This window comes from Eleutherodactylus coqui, chromosome 1 (assembly GCF_035609145.1).
Source record: "Eleutherodactylus coqui strain aEleCoq1 chromosome 1, aEleCoq1.hap1, whole genome shotgun sequence".
Classification (NCBI taxonomy): domain Eukaryota; kingdom Metazoa; phylum Chordata; class Amphibia; order Anura; family Eleutherodactylidae; genus Eleutherodactylus; species Eleutherodactylus coqui.
In genome coordinates, this window is record NC_089837.1 from 181,309,670 (window position 1) to 181,329,373 (window position 19,704).

The 19,704-nt window shown below is 43.7% G+C and overlaps 1 protein-coding gene across 7 annotated transcripts in view; it reads left to right on the plus strand.

The window, feature by feature from the left end:
* Window positions 1-19,704, plus strand: part of COL19A1 (collagen type XIX alpha 1 chain) — an 859,492-nt gene that overhangs the window by 166,954 nt on the left and 672,834 nt on the right. For all 7 annotated transcript variants that reach the window (XM_066604267.1, XM_066604321.1, XM_066604301.1 and 4 more), the window contains one exon: window positions 3,120-3,173. In XM_066604267.1, the coding sequence (XP_066460364.1) occupies window positions 3,120-3,173 (54 nt within the window). The remainder of the gene's footprint in view (window positions 1-3,119; window positions 3,174-19,704) is intronic.

A 19,704-nucleotide genomic window follows, 5' to 3' on the forward strand; every position in this document is an offset into this window, starting at 1 on the left:
TGATTAACGCAAAAGAAGATAGTATACAATTTCAAATGGATAAAGATAAGGCTGGGCTCACATGACTGCATGTTTACTGCATATATTGAGGGCTCTGTACGCCCATGTGATACATGGTAATTTGCAGGCTATCACTTGCATTACCTTACACATTAGAATATCAAAATTGCATAATACATACTTAATTATTACATGTAATAGTCAATAGTGAGTGTAACAATATTAAATTTTATAGTCACTGATTACTTCAGAAGGGTCGTTGATCCAGGGATTATTCTGATTGCCAAATTTGGAGTTAAGAAGGAATTTTTTCCCCCCGAAAATGGGAAAAAAAATCTCTTGGGGGCATAATAGGCTGAACAAGATGGACATGTCTTTTTCCGGCCTTAGACACTGTGTTACTATGTTACTGCAACTTCTTTCAAGCAGATGTTGAGCAGCTTTTTTGTGGTTTAGCAACAATGTAGAAATAACACATAGTTTATTAGTAAATTAGAAAAAGTTGCAAAAAATCTATGTATTAGGGTGCGGGCAGACGAGCGTAGGCGTATTTACGTTCGCACGAGCGCAACGTATAATCGCCCGAGCGATCGTTTTTCACCGATCACGACCAGAGCTAGAAAGCGTATTTTCGTTTGTTCCTACTTTGCAAACGGTCTTTTCGGCGATCGAATATGCGTTGGCGCGTATTTCGGTCGCATATGTTCCGTTTTTTTTCGAATTGCCGTTTTTACGCGCCGTAAAATCGCCCATGTGAATGAATACATTCGAAACCATTGCCTCAGATGGTCACGTATATACGTTTGGTCGCAAAAACGCGCCGTTTATGCGCTCGTCTGCCCGCACCCTTACTCTTGTTAGACACAAGCATTACAATATTCCATGTTACAGTCACTAATTACTTCAGATGGGTTGTTGATCCAGGGATAAATCTAAAAACTAGATTGAAGTTGGAAAGGAATTTTTTTCCCTTAAATGAGGAAAATTGTCTTCCACCTCATTGGTTTTTCTTTCCATTCCTCTGGATTAACATTGGGAGGGGGGATGGTAATAGGCTGAACTAGATGGATATTTGTGTTTTTTCAGCCTAATATACTATGTTACTGTCAAATTACATAATCTTTTGGAAATTGTATATTCCAAAGATTTAATTTGCAAGTTTTTTTTAATGGTATATTCCTACTATGTGGAACATCGTCCACTTAAGTCACATTCATGTTGACAGATGGTTATAAAAACGTCTTTTTGAATGTTATCTATTGAGATGGGTCTGAAATGTCACATTTTTGACTCTTTGACTCTCTGTTACATAAAGTAACTCCAACACTGGCTACTTGACCCACTTTCCCATTCTGTACAGTATGTGCAATCTAACATGACCTCTGTGTTCTCTATTACCGTATAGTATCTAGAGAATGACTACCATCCAATTAATTGTGATAAATTCACTCTATCCATGCTAAGCATTGCCAGGCATCTTTTATTACCTGTTACATGCTAAGTCAGTGAGTTAATTTAGTACTGTGTTAGCTGACAGTCATTTACCAAATGCAAAGATGTCAAGGGATAATGCCTTTGATAAAAGATAACGTGGATGTTTTAAATATTTAACAATAATGTTAAAATGTTGGTGGTTGCTGTCATGATGTGTAGACAGTTGTTGTGCTGTTAGCAGAATAGTCATATATGGCAATAAAAAATATTAAATGTGCAAAATCCCTACATTTAATAAACTGTAAATAAATACATTGATAGGCTGCATTCAGACGAACGTATATCGGCTCGGTTTTCACGCCGAGCCGATATACGTTGTCCTCATGTGCAGGGGGGGAGGATGGAAGAGCAAGGAGCAGGAACTGAGCTCCCGCCCCCTCTCTGCCTCCTCTCCGCCCCTTTGCACTATTTGCAATGAAAGGAGGCGGGATGGGGTGGGGTTAAGTTCCAAGAATTAGCCCCACCCCTGTTCCACCTCTCCCCATTGCAAATAGTGCAGAGGGGCAGAGAGGAGGCAGAGAGGGGGCGAGAGCTCAGTTCCTGCTCCTTGCTCTTCCATCCTCCCCCCCTGCACATGAGGACAACATATATCGGCTCGGCGTGAAAACCGAGCCGATATACGTTCGTCTGAATGCAGCCATAAATTGTATAAATGATATTGGGTTAATGCAGTGGAGGAGATTTATCAAAACTGGCGCAAAGGAAAAATCGGGGAGTTGCACATTACTACTAATCAGATTGCTGCATTCCTTTTCATTTGCCTTTGATAACTTCAAAGCTTACAAACAATAGTGGTCATCTCGGCAAAATGTATAGACCATTGCTTGAATAAAACCTATTTTTGTAACAAAGGGAAACTATCTGGAGGAAACATTTACAAACTAAAGGCAACAAGTTGCTATTATTCAAATAGTTAATTTTCCCTTACTTTAACAGTGTTAAACTGTTTGTATTCTTTGCTACATATCAAATTAAATGCCGGCATGTCAGATATAACTTTAATTAACTATGAACCTAAGAGCACCTACAGCAAAAGTTATCAACATCTTGTAATATTTCTTTCAAACCATGAAACTATATATATCCTAGTTATAAATTTAGATTGTCAGATGGAATAGTAAGTAAAGTAACACATGCCTTGGGGTTTTGCTTGTACATGCGGTAGACAGGGTATGGTTTCATTATGCAGTGAGATTAGGTTTATCCATGAGCCAACTCAAATGGTTGCTGGTCCAAAAATAGTATAGGACAGGAAGTTAAGGATTATGTAATTAGACAACATGACAAAGTGAATTTTATACTTGTTTTCCTCCTTAATTTTACTGGTGACTCTTTGCCATTAATGATTGTTAAATTCAAGTTCAGATTTCATAATATAATCATTAAATCATCAAAATACACAATTAGAATATGAAAGAATAATTGAAATGCTACTAAAGCTGTTAATTTGATATATAAATTGGTATAATTATAGTCCATTCCTAATGATCTAATTATTGTAATCGTCTTCCCTACTTATGTGGTCTTTATCTGAATGCTACTTACTTCAGGTTTAGACGGAAAGTGCTGTTGGGTATTGTATCAGGTTCCTGTTAATATACTGCTGTCTTTATTGTATTTTGCAGGGTGAGAAGGGAAGCAAAGGTGAAAATGGTACTCCAGGAGATATTGGGGAAAAGGTATGCATTAGAATGCTTTTATCTGATCTTCTTTAATCAAATATTTATACAATGTTTCTTTTCTTGAACTTTTAAAGAAAATATTTATGAAACGTGATGCGCTTTAGTATGTGTTTTATTATGTATCACTGGTACATATTTCCTTTTATATCTTACTTGAGAAACATTTGGCATTTCATATAAACGCTGGACAGTAACGCATTTTTTTTACATTAAAATGAAACAGTAGTGCATTATGTTTAAGAGCTTGACATTCCAAGTTGTGATTTCAAACATATCATCATCTTGTCTCAGGGTAAATTCAGACCCATGAAATCTGAAACTTATAGGACATGTGAATTATTCCTCTAAAACCCTAATATGATAACCTGCATGTAACTGTATGACTGGCATATCATAAAAGCTTTACCTTAGTGAAATTATGATACTAAGCAGGCACCCCCTTATGAATGGTAGGTATGTAAGTAGATCTGTATTTCACACCTGTGAGACCTTCCTCATATACTGTAGTGCTGTGGCTTGTCTGTATCCTGCTGAGATCTGGTATGTTAGTCTATCTCTTTTTAAGTAATGCCCCTTTTAGTCGACCCGATTCTCATTTGAATGAGTGAATGAGCAGGTAATGTCACCGCTAACTTGTTCACTTTTGTTCAGTCTGCTTAGATAGGCAGATCATCGTTGAGAATCATTCACTTCTCACTCAGTGCTTCACATTCTTGTGTTAAACACTTAGCAGGGGTGTTTAAACGTAACGATAAAGGAACTAGCCAACAATGATTGTTATGCTGGCTTAAACTGAATGACGAGCAAAAAGTGAACAATTCTTGTTCATCGTTTGGTGGTTGGCTCATGTTTAAACCGAACGATTATCAGTCACTTTCGCTCATTAGAATGATTTTTCTTTAATGATAATCGTTACATCTAAATACACCTTAAGGGCTCACACCAACTTGCGATCTTTTTCCCTGCGATGTGACACTGATGATTATTCATTGAGGAATAGCTAAGCGCTGCCTGTAATTGGCTGAGTGCTCATCCAATCAGCACAGCCCTTTCAGGAGGCAGGGATTTTTAAATCCCCGCCTGCTAAAAGTGCTGTACAGCAGTGCAGGGGAGCCAGACGGAGGATGCTTCTGAGTGGAGGAGAGCTGAGTAAAGTTTTTTTTTGTTTTTTTTTAACCAGGTAGGGATGATTTTCAGGGAAGGGCTTATATTTTAAGCCCTTCCTCGAAAAATCATGCTGTGGGGGTTGCCACAAAACCACTGCTTTTAATGAGGCCTGCAGGAGCGCCAACCCCATTAAAAGCAATGGGATAGCATCCTGGATTTCTGCCACAGCTGTGACAGCTGTGACCGCTGTGACAGAAGTACGCGGTATTCTCCCTATGTTTTCAATGGGGCTAGTGCTGCTGCCGCTGGCCCCATTGAAAACACTGGTGATATCGCAGCATTTTTCTTCCGCTGCAAGGCTAGTGTTTTTACTCACTCTCGCAGCGCAAGAAATAAAAACGCCAGTGGGTGTGAGCCCTAAGGTTAAGTCTACACAAGTATTTGGGGCGTGACACACACTGAGTGTCCAAAGATCTCTGTGTAAAGTTGCCTTCATCACAAGCAATGGAAATGATTGAGTTTGCATTGCACAGCAACTGTGACGCTACACTTACAAGAAATCAAAAAGCGCTGGATTTATTGTGATACCATGTTGCAATTGTATAGATGCTTGCAGGTATTCTCATCTTGTTTTTGAACTACATCCCTGGCTTCCTTCCCAGATCACATCTGCATCCCAGAAAAAGGGACTTATATGGAACCATAGACTTTCATTGCCCGAATGGAGACTAGGTCTAAGGTCTTTGTTTAAGCAGTTTTTTGGCTGTTTCTGGCATTTGTGTTGAAGAAAATACTGTGCTCGTGTATGTTATTCTCTCTGGCACACATGCTGGAAACAAATGGCAAGTTGTTCAGACGCAGACTTATTAGTCTCTGCTTAAGCAATGAAAGTCTATAGTTCCATCCTGGGGTTCCGTCTGAATCCCATTTTCCAGACTGAACAGTTTGCAGACATAACCCAGAACAGAACAATGGGACATAGTAAAAAGCAAGGTGTGAATGCTACCTTACTTTAAAGTCTGTGTTGAAATATAAAACACACTATATACAATGCGTTTTATCAATAGTGTTTTTGTGGCGTTTTTAGCGTTAGTGATGTTTTTTGCAGCATACTCCCAATACAGTATTTGTAGTGTTGTTTAGTAGTGTTTACTGTTGTGATCCTTGAATTACATAATATGCAATGTGAAAAATGCCACAGAAAACTCCACAAAAAGTTATGTGGCAAAGAAGACCTCTCTTAAAAAATGCCACAAGAAAACATAAAGATGGCATAAAAAAACTACATAATAAGATTTACTTCATACTGGCGAGTGTGATATCGGGCTGTGAATCCTCCCCCTCATATCGCGCTCCTCACCATGTGAAATCCCCATGGATGTGAGGAGTTTTCATGGCAAAACAGCCTCGCATCCCTTCGGGGATGAAGGGAACCTGGCATGTGGTGCGATGCTGGGTACAATTGTACCTTGTCACCACTGGAAGCTAGGGATTTGACAGGGCTTGCATGGAGGAACGGCCCTGTCACGTCCCTAGCTTCCGATTGCGTGAACCAGTCTTCACATTTAGTAACGCCCCCAGCTTCTGATTGGCTGAGGGCGTGTTTAATTCCCCAAGTGCCGTTCTGATACAGCAGGGAGAACAGTGGCAAGACTAGGAGTGGTGGCAGAGGCAGAGCGAAACAGAACACTGAGTGAGCAGGGCAAAAAGCAGTCATTGGCAGACAGCCGGCAGCCGGGATGGAGCAGAGAGCCAGCACACTGGGTGCGAAAAAGTGGCCGCACGGACCAATGAGGGAGTGGAGACACAGCATAACTGCAGGGGGATTCCTCCTTCGTTGCCACCATTACACTGTCAACGGAGGTGGCGCCTAGCACTTGGCCAGGGGAGATGAGGGGACGGCTGCTTCGGGGACACTGATAGCTGCAGCATGTGTATTGATTTTGTGGCTGGGCTGGAGGCTTAGGGTTAGTTTTCATGTTAGACTTCTATTTATAGCTGTAAAGGCTTCTGCTTTTACAGCTAATAATGTAAGCCTAAGAGAAAACTAATCCCTAACTCTAACCCTCCAGCCCAGCCACAAAATCAGTACACACGCTGCTAGGACCTTCCATTATTCAGCCAATTGGGATCTAGGGGTGTGACAGGTGTGTTCCTCTATGCATGCCCTGTCAAACCCCTAGCTTCCGGTGGTGACAAGGTATAATAGTACCACGATGCTGCCGCCGACCCTATTGAAAACAATGGGTGCTATGATGCGAGAGCACATTCAAGATAGAACATGTAGTGGTGCCATGCGGGAAAGCATCGCTCATGCTTCTGCATCTCGCAACTCATGAATCTTGCACGATTTTATCGTCCGTGTGAAGTCAGCCTAAAACATGCACATTAAATTTTAAAAGTGTTGCCATTTTAAAATGTGTTTTTTTCATGCAGTTAAAAGCGCTATAAAATGAGACCATGTAAAGGAGCCTTAAGGCTGGAATTATAACCAGTCTTTGTGGTACTTTAGATGAAGCAGTAAATTAACTTGTAAAAAATGCCATGAATTTCATGTGCTTTTACAAGCATTTTTGGTGGGACTCTGTTTATACAGCCTACAGTTTTTTAACATGTGGTTTATCGTGCATTTTCCAGTCCTGTAGTTCTAGAAGCCTGTGTTAAACTGATTGAAAAAAACACAACTGACCCCAAAATACTCACCAAAAGTGAGAAAGAAATACTGCAAAAATACACATCATTAGTAGTGTGTTTAATATTTCCCAATAACTTACAGCTAACATCTGAAGGCATCAGAATGCAGCTTTTTTTGCCTGAAAATAGTTTGATAAAATGACAGGGCTTTTTGTAGCATTTTCCTGTGAAATCACCCTTATAATTTTCCTTTTGAATCCATTCCTTAGTTCAAAAACTGTATTGCTTGTGTGATTCCAGCATAGGCTTTTATTCTGTGATATGAAGTCATTTTGATTCAATTTTGTGTCACTAGTTTAAAACCCGATTCACTAGCATTGGACTATATTTCATTAGCGCAATAGATCCAAAAAATTCTACCATGTCTTAATATACCCTTACTTTCACCAATTACAAACCTTATTAGTGCTGAATGCTGTTTTGGCACAATAGTAACTTATCTTTCCTGTTACCACGCGACTACTCTGGCGCCTCCTCAGACTGTCTAGTCATCTCTGTTTGAATAACTTACTGTTTGGGTTAGAATTAAAACTGATCTAATGGTTATCCATACAGGGGGATTTCAGTGAGAGATGGAGCAGGAGCACGGGATATGCAATCAGAAAGTGATGACATATCCTTATACTATGCTATTGCTTTCTATCATGAGAAGACTTATAGTCACATAGTATCATAGCATATAGGCCAAAAGAAGACATATGTCCATCCAATTCAGCCTATTACAACCCCCCACCCCCTAATGTTGATCCAGAGGAAGAAGCCAATTATTCCCATTTAAGAGAAATAATTAATTCCTGACTCCAATCTGGCAATCAGAATAATCCCAGGATCAACAACCCTTCTAAAGTAATCAATGATTATAACATGTACGAGTATGCATCGCTCAAGAAAGGCACCCAGGGCCTTGAACTCTCTTATCAAATATGCCATCATCATATCCTCAGGCAGAGAGTTTCATAGTCTGACTGCTGTTACAGTAAAGAACCCCCTTCTATGTTTGTGATGAAACCTTCTTTCCTGTTGGTGTAGAGGATGCCCCCTTGTTACAGTCACAGTCCTGGGTGGAAATAGATGATGGAACAGTTCTCTGTATTGACGCCTAATGTATTTATACAATGGTATTTGGTCGCTGCTCTGCAGTCTTTTTTCTAAGCAAAATAATCCCAATTTTGTTACCCTTTCTGGGTATTGTAGTCTGCCTATTCCATTTATTACTTTAGTTGCCCACCTTTAAACCCACTCAAACTCTGATATGTTCTTGCATACTGGTGCCCAAAACTGTACACAGTATTCCATGTGTGGTCCGACTCATGACTTGTAAAGAGAAAGAACAATGTTCTTCTTTAAGACTCCTTTAAGTTGTCGTTCAGCAAGTCTTTTCAATGGGGTCTTTCAACAAACAATGTAGAAAACAATGTAGAAACCCTTCTAAGGACTCACTATGTGCCATTAAGTAATATTTCTCTGTCCATTTATTCAAGCATGTTGCATAGTATTTTGGACAGTGGATTATATCAGTGGTATCAGTGATAAGCTCCTTTGAATCCAAAGGGACCATTCACTTGGGACAGAATTACGCTGCAGGACACAGCTAAATCTGCAGCTGTGGAGTTCCACACCAAAATTCGCAGGTCTAACTGCAGATTTTGATGTGAAATTGCAGGCAGATTTTAAGCCATTTTCAATTCTGTATGAAAATCAGCAGGTAACCTGCGGATTTGGTGTGGAATTTACAGCAGCTTGCGGTGTGGCCTATTCCATCCCCTGTGAAATTTCCTTAAAGACGCTATTTCACCAGTGTTAGCAGTGGTTGCTAGCACTTACATTTTCCAGATAATTGTCAGGCTGCACTTTCAAGTGCAGGTACAGTCTGGCAATTAGTACTAAATAACTTGTGTTAGAGGCCGCCGCTAGCGCACATGTAATGGCACCCTAAGACATCTTACTTTATCTACCAGTGTGCTAATTTTTAATGTGTCCACTGACTTAAAGGGACCCTGCCACATGCAAACCTCAGTCGCGGGCACTGTAAAAGCACCATAAGGCCTCCCTCACACAGGGCGTTTGCAAAACGCTGCCTTTTCCGCTGCCTTTTCAGCTGTGTTTTCAGCCTAGCTGAAAACGCTGCCCAATAATTTCAGTGGGAGTCTCAGCTGAAAATGCCCAAAGATAGAACATTCAGCGCTTTTCAAAGCAGCGTTTTCAGCCCTGTGTGAGCAGCCCCATTAAAATGAATGGGAGCCTTGTACAGCATTTAGAACAGGGCTGAAAGCGCTGCTGAAAGCGCCCTTTGTGAGGGAGGCCTAAGTTAGTTTATGGTGCTTTAGGCAAGTGACAGGTTCCCTTTAAAGCCCCTGTCCCGAGACTGTAGAAGTTTGGATACTTTATTGCTTTCCTAAAATGTTTTTTTCTCCAGTCAAAAGTGTGCAGAGCACGCGCTTCCTGATTGCTCTGATTCTGTTACAGCAATACCAAAACTCCTGAGTCATGCAACACACAACACAACCACTGGGTGGCCACAACAATACGTAGATCAAACACATGGGGTGTGCGACATTAGAGATGAGCGAACGTACTCGTCCGAGCTTGATATTCGTGCGAATATTAGGGTGTTCGGGATGCTCGTTACTCTTAATGAGCACCACGCGGTGTTCCGGTTACTTTCAGTTTCCTCTCTGAGACGTTAGCGCGCTTTTCTGGCCAATTGAAAGACAGGGAAGGCATTACAACTTCCCCCTGTGACGTTCAAGCCCTATACCACCCCCCTGCTGTGAGTAGCTGGGGCGATCAGATGTCACCCGAGTATAAAAGTCGGACCCTCCCGCGGCTCGCCTCAGATGCCTTGTGACTGAGTTAGCTGAGGGAAAGTGCTGCTGCTGGTGCTGCTGTAGGGAGAGTGAGTGTAGGCTTCAAGAACCCCAACGGTTCTTCTCAGGGCCACATCTATCCGTGTGCAGTACTGTGGAGGGTGCTGTTAGCAATGTTGCACAAATTTTTTTTTTTTCAAAGTCGGCAGTCTGCAGAGCATTGCGCCTTGCAGTAATACTACAGGGACAGAAGTGGTGCTTAGGTAGGGAGAGTATTAGGAGTGAGTGTAGGCTTCAAGAACCCCAACGGTCCTTCTTAGGGCCACATCTATCCGTGTGCAGTACTGTGCAGGCTGCTGTTAGCAGTGTTGCATATTTTTTTCTTTTCAAAATCGGCTGTCTGCAGAGCATTGCGCCTTGCAGTAATACTACTAATTGTGTAGGCAGGGCCAGAAGACATATATTATTAATTGAATATAGTCAGTGGGCCCTCCGTTTCCAAAAAAGGGAAACATTCTATTTGTCCTGCAGGCTTGCGCCAATTTATTTGCTGCCTGTGAAAAGTCTCCGCTCTGCTGCACTTCATATAACTGCATTTCTGTGCAACACATATCTTATCTGATTGAATATAGTCAGTGGGCCCTCCGTTTCCCAAAAAGGGAAACATTCTATTTGTCCTGCAGGCTTGCGCCAATTTATTTGCTGCCTGTGAAAAGTCTCCGCTCTGCTGCACTTCATATAACTGCATTTCTGTGCAACACATATCTTATCTGATTGAATATAGTCAGTGGGCCCTCCGTTTCCCAAAAAGGGAAACATTCTATTTGTCCTGCAGGCTTGCGCCAATTTATTTGCTGCCTGGGAAATCACTGGTAATACAGCATGCTGAGGGGTAGGGGTAGGCCTATAGGACGTGGACGCGGGCGAGGACGCGGAGGCCCAAGTCAGGGTGTGGGCACAGGCCGAGCCAGTGTGGTGGCCAGGGGTAGAGGCAGGGCCAGACCGAATAATCCACCAACTGTTTCCCAAAGCGCCCCCTCGCGCCATGCCACCCTGCAGAGGTCAAGGTGCTCTACGGTGTGGCAGTTTTTCACAGAGACGACCGACGAACAGTGGTGTGCAACCTTTGTCGCGCCAAGATCAGCTGGGGAGGCACCACCAACAGCATGCGCAGGCATATGATGGCCAAGCACCCCACAAGGTGGGACAATGCCCGTTCACCGCCTCCGGTTTGCACCACTGCCTCTCCCCCTGTGCCCCAACCTGCCACTGAGATCCAACCCCCCTCTGAGGACACAGGCACTACCGTCTCCTGGCCTGCACCCACACCCTCACCTCCGCTGTCCTCGGCCCCATCCAGCAATGTCTCTCAGCGTAGCGTCCAGACGTCGCTAGCGCCACAGTTTGAGCGCAAGCGCAAGTACGCCGCCACGCACCCGCACGCTCAAGCGGTAAACGTGCACATTGCAAAATTGATCAGCCTAGAGATGCTGCCGTATAGGCTTGTGGAAACGGAGGCTTTCAAAAGCATGATGGCGGCGGCGGCCCCGCGCTACTCGGTTCCCAGTCGCCACTACTTTTCCCGATGTGCCGTCCCAGGCCTGCACGACCACGTCTCCTGCAACATTGTACGCGCCCTCACCAACGCGGTTACTGCCAAGGTCCACTTAACAACAGACACGTGGACAAGCACAGGCGGGCAGGGCCACTATATCTCCCTGACGGCACATTGGGTGAATTTAGTGGAGGCTGGGACAGAGTCAGAGCCTGGGACCGCTCACATCCTACCCACCCCCAGAATTGCGGGCCCCAGCTCGGTGGTGGTATCTGCGGGGGTGTATGCTTCCTCCACTAAACCACCCTCCTCCTCCTCCTACGCAACCTCTGTCTCGCAATCAAGATGTGTCAGCAGCAGCACGTCGCCAGCAGTCGGTGTCACGCGGCGTGGCAGCACAGCGGTGGGCAAGCGTCAGCAGGCCGTGCTGAAACTACTCAGCTTAGGAGATAAGAGGCACACGGCCCACGAACTGCTGCAGGGTCTGACAGAGCAGACCGACCGCTGGCTTGCGCCGCTGAGCCTCCAACCGGGCATGGTCATGTGTGACAACGGCCGTAAGCTGGTGGCAGCTCTGCAGCTCGGCAGCCTCACGCACGTGCCATGCCTGGCCCATGTGTTTAATTTGGTGGTTCAGCGCTTTCTGAAAAGCTACCCCCACTTGTCATACCTGCTCGGAAAGGTGCGCCAGCTCTGCGCACATTTCCGCAAATCACACACGCACGCTGCCACCCTGCGGACCCTGCAACATCGGTTTAATCTGCCAGTGCACCGACTGCTGTGCGACGTGCCCACACAGTGGAACTCTACGCTCCACATGTTGGCCAGACTCTATGAGCAGCGTAGAGCTATAGTGGAATACCAACTCCAACTTGCGCGGCGCAGTGGGAGTCAGCCTCCTCAATTATTTACAGAAGAGTGGGCCTGGTTGGCAGCCATCTGCCAGGTCCTTGGAAAATTTGAGGAGTCTACCCAGATGGTGAGCGGCGATGCTGCAATCATTAGCGTCACCATTCCTCTGCTATGCATCTTGACAAGTTCCCTGCAAAGCATAAAGGCAGACGCTTTGCGCTCGGAAACAGAGGCGGGGGAAGACAGTATGTCGCTGGATAGTCAGAGCACCCTCCTGTCTATATCTCAGCGCGTTCAGGAGGAGGAGGAGGAGCATGAGGAGGATGAGGAGGAGGGGAAAGAGACAGCTTGGCCCACTGCTGACGGTACCCATGCTGCTTGCCTGTCATCCTTTCAGCGTGTATGGCCTGAGGAGGAGGAGGAGGAGGATCCTGAAAGTGATCTTCCTAGTGAAGACAGCCATGTGTTGCGTACAGGTACCCTGGCACACATGGCTGACTTCATGTTAGGATGCCTTTCTCGTGACCCTCGCGTTACACGCATTCTGGCCACTACGGATTACTGGGTGTACACACTGCTCGACCCACGGTATAAGGAGAGCCTTTGCACTCTCATTCCCGAAGAGGAAAGGGGTTCGAGAATGATGCTATACCACAGGGCGCTGGTGGACAAACTGATGGAAAACTTCCCATCCGACAGCGCTAGTGGCAGAAGGCGCAGTTCCGAGGGCCAGGTAGCAGGGGAGGCGCAGAGATCAGGCAGCATGTACAGCGCAGGCAGGGGAACATTCTCCAAGGCCTTTGCCAGCTTTATGGCTCCCCAGCAAGACTGTGTCACCGGTCCCTAGTCAAGGCTGAGTTGGCGGGAGCACTGTAAAAGGATGGTGAGGGAGTACGTAGCCGATTGCAGCACCGTCCTCGGTGACGCCTCTGCCCCCTACAACTACTGGGCGTTGAAGCTGGACACGTGGCCTGAACTCGCGCTGTATGCCCTGGAGGTGCTTGCTTGTCCTGCGGCTAGCGTCTTGTCAGAGAGTGTGTTTAGTGTGGCTGGGGGAATCATCACGGATAAGCGTACCCACCTGTCAACCGACAGTGCCGACAGGCTTACACTCATCAAGATGAACAAAGCCTGGATTTCCCCAGACTTCTCTTCTCCACCAGCGGACAGCAGCGATACCTAAGCAATACGTAGGCTGCACCCGCGGATGGAAGCATCGTTCTCTCTCACCATCCAAAACGGGGACATTTCTGCTTCATCAATCTGTGTATAATATTCATCCTCCTCCTCCTGCTCCTCCTCCTGAAACCTCACGTAATGACGCCGAACAGGCAATTTTTCTTAGGGCCACAAGGCTCACTCATATAATTTAAAAAAAAAAAAATTTAAACGTTTCAATGCTCTTAAAAGCGTTGAAACTTTAACTTGAACCAATTTTTCGTTAAACTGGGCTGCCTCCAGGCCTAGTTACCACTTAAGCAACATTAACCAAAGCGATTAATGGGTTTCACCTGCCCTCTTGGTTGGCCATGGCCAATTTTTCTGATGTACATTAGTACTGTTGATACAGCAATTTTTGTGGGCCCTCGCCTACAGTGTAATCCAATAAATTTTTAGCCCACCTGCATTACAGCTGACGTTACATCCGCTGTGTTGGGCAATGCAATGGGATATTTTTATGTACCGCCGGTGGCTTCCTGGAACCCACCCATGCTGTGGGTCCACAGAGAATTATAAATGCATCTGTTTCCACTTGTAAAGAACCCCAGTCTGACTGGGGCATGCAGTGTGGGCCGAAGCCCACCTGCATTAAGCACGACATTACTACCTCAGCTGTGTTGGGCAATGCAATGGGATATTTTTATGTACCGCCGGTGGGTTCCAGGGAGCCACCCATGCTGTCGGTCCACAGGGACTTCACAATAGGGAGTTGTACCTGCCTGTGTCTATGAATTAAAAACCGCGGTCTGACTGGGGCATGCAGACACCTTGACAGAATGAATAGTGTGTGGTACATAGGTTCCCCATTGCTATGCCCACGTGTGCAGCTCCTGATGGCGGTGGCACAGGATTATATTTCTCATTGCTTCTGTACAGCATTGTGGGCTATCGCCCCGCCCCTTTTAAAGAGGGTCGCTGCCTAGCCGTGCCAACCCTCTGCAGTGTGTGCCTGCGGTTCCTCGTCATGGCAGACGCACTTATAAATAGACATGAGGGTGGTGTGGCATGAGGGCAGCTGAAGGCTGCGCAGGGACACTTTGGTGTGCGCTGTGGGGAGGGGGGTTGGTCAGCATGTAACCCAGGAGAAGTGGCAGCGGAGTGTCATGCAGGCAGTGATTGTGCTTTGTTGTAGGTAGTGTGGTGCTTAGCTAAGGTATGCCATGCTAATGAGGGCTTTTCAGAAGTAAAAGTTGTTGGGAGGGGGGGGGGGCCACTCTTGCCGGTATTGTGGCTTAATAGTGGGACCTGTGAACTTGAGATGCAGCCCAACATGTAGCCCCTCGCCTGCCCTATCCGTTGCTGTGTCGTTCCCATCACTTTCTTGAATTGCCCAGATTTTCACACATGAAAACCTTAGCGAGCATCGGCGAAATACAAAAATGCTCAGGTCGCCCATTGACTTCAATGGGGTTCGTTACTCGAAACGAACCCTCGAGCATCGCGATAATTTCGTCCCAAGTAACGAGCACCCGAGCATTTTGGTGCTCGCTCATCTCTATGCGACATCTAATGCCACCCAATTGAACCTTATGTAAATAAATAGCGAAAATCCAGGAAACCAATCAACATGCAATCTTAACAAACAATATTGCTGCTGAGGGATGGGTCTTTTCTCCTATGAAGGCCCATTTACACCAGCCGATGATCGCTAAAAAATTGCTAAACGGCAATCGTTTAAGCGATCATCGGCGCGTCTAAACGCACGCCATTGTGCGCTTTTTTTGGGCACTGCTAGCTGATTGTTAAATTTAGTCCAACCTAAAAATCGTCTTTCACTCTTATCAAAAGTTCTCCATGGGGATTGCTAAGAGCATTGTTTGCCACTGGAGAACAAAGGATCTGGGCACAGATAATAGCCTCAGGCTATTAACTGCATTCAGGAAAAGCTTCATTTGCATACTTAATTGGTATTTAAGTAGCTGAGTAGCTACTTAATACTTTATGCAAAATGATTGCTCAAAGCTGTTACTCAAACTGTCCTTCGAGCGATCTTTGAGCGATCATCACTGGTGTAAATGGGCCTTTACATATTAAGCCCTATATTTTGTGTTAGTTTGTTTTAGCATAAACTGTTCAATAAATCTAGTAGGATGAGCTGTTTTGAAGACTTTCTTCATGCATTGGATAATTGTGACTACTTATGGAGAGCATGAAGCACCTATCTGGATCTGAGGTGGTGAGCCAGGAAAGCTGCTTGTTAGGCTTCATCCTGATATGTGAGCACACCCTGGTTTACAGTGGATTAATTGTGCTTATTGTGGTCATTCAGCATTATTATCCTATTGAGTGCCTGTCTTCTATATACACATTTTTCCTATTACATCATATGAATGACTTAGAGGAAAGTCCTTACACTTGAGACTCCATCTACTAATAAAGGTGCAGTGCCACCAGAATGAATAGATCCCATTCAATTGGACTCAATGCATAAATATAAGACATGTTCACCCAATCATTTGAATTGGCATTGTGTAGTAATTAGAGATGAGCAAGCATACTCGGTAAGGCGATATACTCGAGAGAGCATCGCCTTTTTCGAGTACCTGCTGGCTCGTCCATGAAGATTCGGGGGGGGGGGGGGGGGGGGGGGGGTCGCGGGGGGCGGCACAGGGCAGCGAGGGGGAGCGGGGAGGAGAGTGAGAGAGATCCCTCTCTCTCTCCCTTCCGATCCCCTCTGCAACCCCCCGCTCAACCCCGTGGCCCCCCGAATCTTCAGGGACAAGCCAGCAGGTACTCGAAAAAGGCGATGCTCTCTCAAGTATATCGCCTTACCGAGTATGCTCGCTCATCTCTAGTAGTAATCTTTTATGGCTTCTTCAGCTTCCTGAAATGATTAGAGCTGTCCACCAGTAGTTTCTGCAGTGAAACATGTAATGAACTGTTGATTGTTAGGGCTGTCTTTTAAGAGTTTCTGGGTTGGAACAACACTTTTAACTTAAAGTGCTCTGTAATAGGCTTTAGATTAAGCTTTAATATTACAAGAGGAAATTAAAATATAATCTTACGCTAAAGTAGGTGAATTTTTAAAATTCGTTTTAATGTTGTGTTTCGTATTTGCATTTCATCCTTTTACAAAAATAAATATTTAAACCTTCCGAAGGAAGAGCCCTGGGGTGTATCTGGACTTAATTGAAAAATTTTTTAGAGCCTTTATTTTTCTCTGTACCTTGTGTTTTCAATCAGTATAGTTCTTTTGTTAGGATCTTGGCTCAGACATTCCTTCTAACACCACCAAAGCATGGCATTGATTGTTGATGTAGTCTGCATCCTTGCTGACAATGTAGCTCAGGAGATGTATTTATGGGGAAGCCCTGGCTTCCATCACGCCAGAGAATTGTGTGAAGTTGTTCCAATGGGCATATAAACACTTGGCGTGTATTATTTAGAATGGAATTATTTTTTACATAACACTATGCAGCTCCACGATAATACTTAATCATGAGCCCCCTGTGTATTTACCTAAGGATTAGCTTACTGGAAAATATCAAAGCACTTTACGGAAGTTCGTGAACTTAAAATGCACATAAATGAAACAATGTATACTGAGCTACTCTATAGAAGTGCTGGTTTAGGAACATTGGCAAATCTATGCACTAAGAAAAGTAAAAAATCTCATTTTTTACATATCTAAAGCTTTAATAAATATGTGTTTACAGGACTTTTTTTAAACATAATCTCCATTTCATGCTTAAAATTCTGTTTGAAATTGCCTTAGAAAAAAACATTTAGCATTGTTTCCCACAAAGTATCTTTATTTACAGCTGTGTGATGTTTTGCTGAACTGAGGGATTACATTGGAAATCCTAAGGCATTTTACTAACTGTTTGGGGCTTTTAAATTCTGCCAGTCACTAGTTAGCAAAATCTGTTTGAGGTAAATGTGCTGCAATGAATGTTGTTGCATGTTTTGATTGTTCCCTGGAAAGTTAACAAGTATATATTAGACAATTATAACCAAATTACAGAAAGGGAAATGATTGGAATAATTACAATTTTTTGTATTATTGAGATATTCTTAAGCAGAATTAATTTTCTCTCTTCTCCTCATTTTAGCTTTTATTAACAACAAATGTTAGAATCTTCATATTTTTCCTGTTTTTGGGCTTCTGATGTTGTCTTTTACATATTTCAGCCATATTGATTCATACATTCAGCTTCTTTGGGTCAACCATGAAGTCATTCAATAAATTACTGTAATAAAAACATGACTGACCCAAAGGATTGGTGGGAAATGAATCATTATGGACTTATATGACTGTTATGAAGATTAATTACGATACCTCCTGACCAGCATTAATATTTCTCTTAGATCATTTAAAAGTATATTGTTATATTCTAAAATATTGTTGGACATGAAAGCAATATGCTACTTCAAGAATAGGTGGGGAGGAATCAATTTCTAAGAATGATCATTTACTATATTCGATGTGATCTTCCAGATGCTAGAATGCAGAGCTTTAGAAACTGAAGCATTTCTGTATACCCTTTGCACTTTTTGGATATATATCTTCTGTAGTCAAAAAATGAGTTAAACTGTTAAGGGTGCTGTGGCATGAATAATCTTTTAAATTGAAGGCAGGGTGGGAAACTGTTGATGATTAACCCCTTAGTGATCAAGCCTGTTTGCGCCTTAATGAATAGGCCAAATTTTGGAAACCTGACATGTGTTACTTTAACATAGAATATTTCGTAAAGGTTTTGCATATCCAAGTAATCCCTACAATGTTTTTATGCCAAATATTGTACTACTTTTAGGTGGTAAAAATAGACCAATAGAATTTGTGTACAAGTTGCCAAAATTGGGAAAATGTTGAAAAAATTTTAATTTTTTCATATTTTCAACTGCAAAATGTCAAATATGTGCAAACATTTTATACAAATTTTTGTTGAGATATATATTTCCATCTGCTTATTCTGGGAGCAAATTGGAAAAAATGTTAGGTTTTTTAACCATTTGGGAGATGTACAAATTTAGTTCAAATAGCTTTTATTGACACAGAGGAATCAAGACAGTAGTGACATTAATACATGAAAATGTGACATGAAAGGTTGTGAACCAAAAATTGTAGTAACAGTAAGGAATGACATCTGAACATTGTTATGCGCATTTGATTGTGCATCAGTTGTTTTTAAATAAACAGGAGTACATTAGAGATGAGCGAACGTACTCGTCCGAGCTTGATATTCGTGCGAATATTAGGGTGTTCGGGATGCTCGTTACTCGTAACGAGTACCACGCGGTGTTCCGGTTACTTTCAGTTTCCTCTCTGAGACGTTAGCGCGCTTTTCTGGCCAATTGAAAGACAGGGAAGGCATTACAACTTCCACCTGTGACGTTCAAGCCCTATACCACCCCCCTGCTGTGAGTGGCTGGGGAGATCTGATGTCACCAGAGTATAAAAATCGGCCCCTCCCGCGGCTCGCCACACATGCCTTGTGACTTAGCTGAGGGAAAGTACTATCGTGCTGGAGCTGCTGTAGGGAGAGCGTTAGGAGTTAGTGTAGGCTTCAAGAACCCCAACGACCCTTCTTAGGGCCACATCTACTAGTGTGCAGTACTGTGTTAGCACAGTATTTATTTTATTTTTTTCCAAAATTGGATCTGCAGAGCATTGCGCCCTGCAATAGGGACAGAAGAGGGGGTTAGGCAGGGAGAGTGTTAGGAGTTAGTGTAGGCTTCAAGAACCCCAACGGTCCTTTCTAGGGCCACATCTATCCGTGTGCAGTACTGTCCAGGCTGCTGTTAGCAGTGTTGCATTTTTTTTTTCTTTCTCAAAACCGGCTGTGCAGAGCATTGCACCCGGCATTAATACTACAGGGATAGAATTGTGTAGGCAGGGCCAGAAGACAGTTATTAAACTTAGTATTCATTGAATACACGCAGTGTGGGTGTTCCTTGTAAAAAGCAGGGAAAAAATTCTATTTGGCCTGCCTCTTACAGTACTCAGGGCTCTGTGTACGTGTGTGCTGTGCGCTGAACGTTCAGAAAAAATCAGACGCAGTCAGCTACGTTTTACCGCAGGCGTGCGGCAATTTTTTTCCTGCATGGGAAATCCCTGATCTGCTGTAGGTAGCGAATTACTTTGCATCACTGCAGTTCTGGGACAAATTGGCAGGGCCACAACACAGTTATTAAACTTAGTATTCATTGAATACACGCAGTGTGGGTGTTCCTTGTAAAAAGCAGGGAAAAAATTCTATTTGGCCTGCCTCTTACAGTACTCAGGGCTCTGTGTACGTGTGTGCTGTGCGCTGAACGTTCAGAAAAAATCAGACGCAGTCAGCTACGTTTT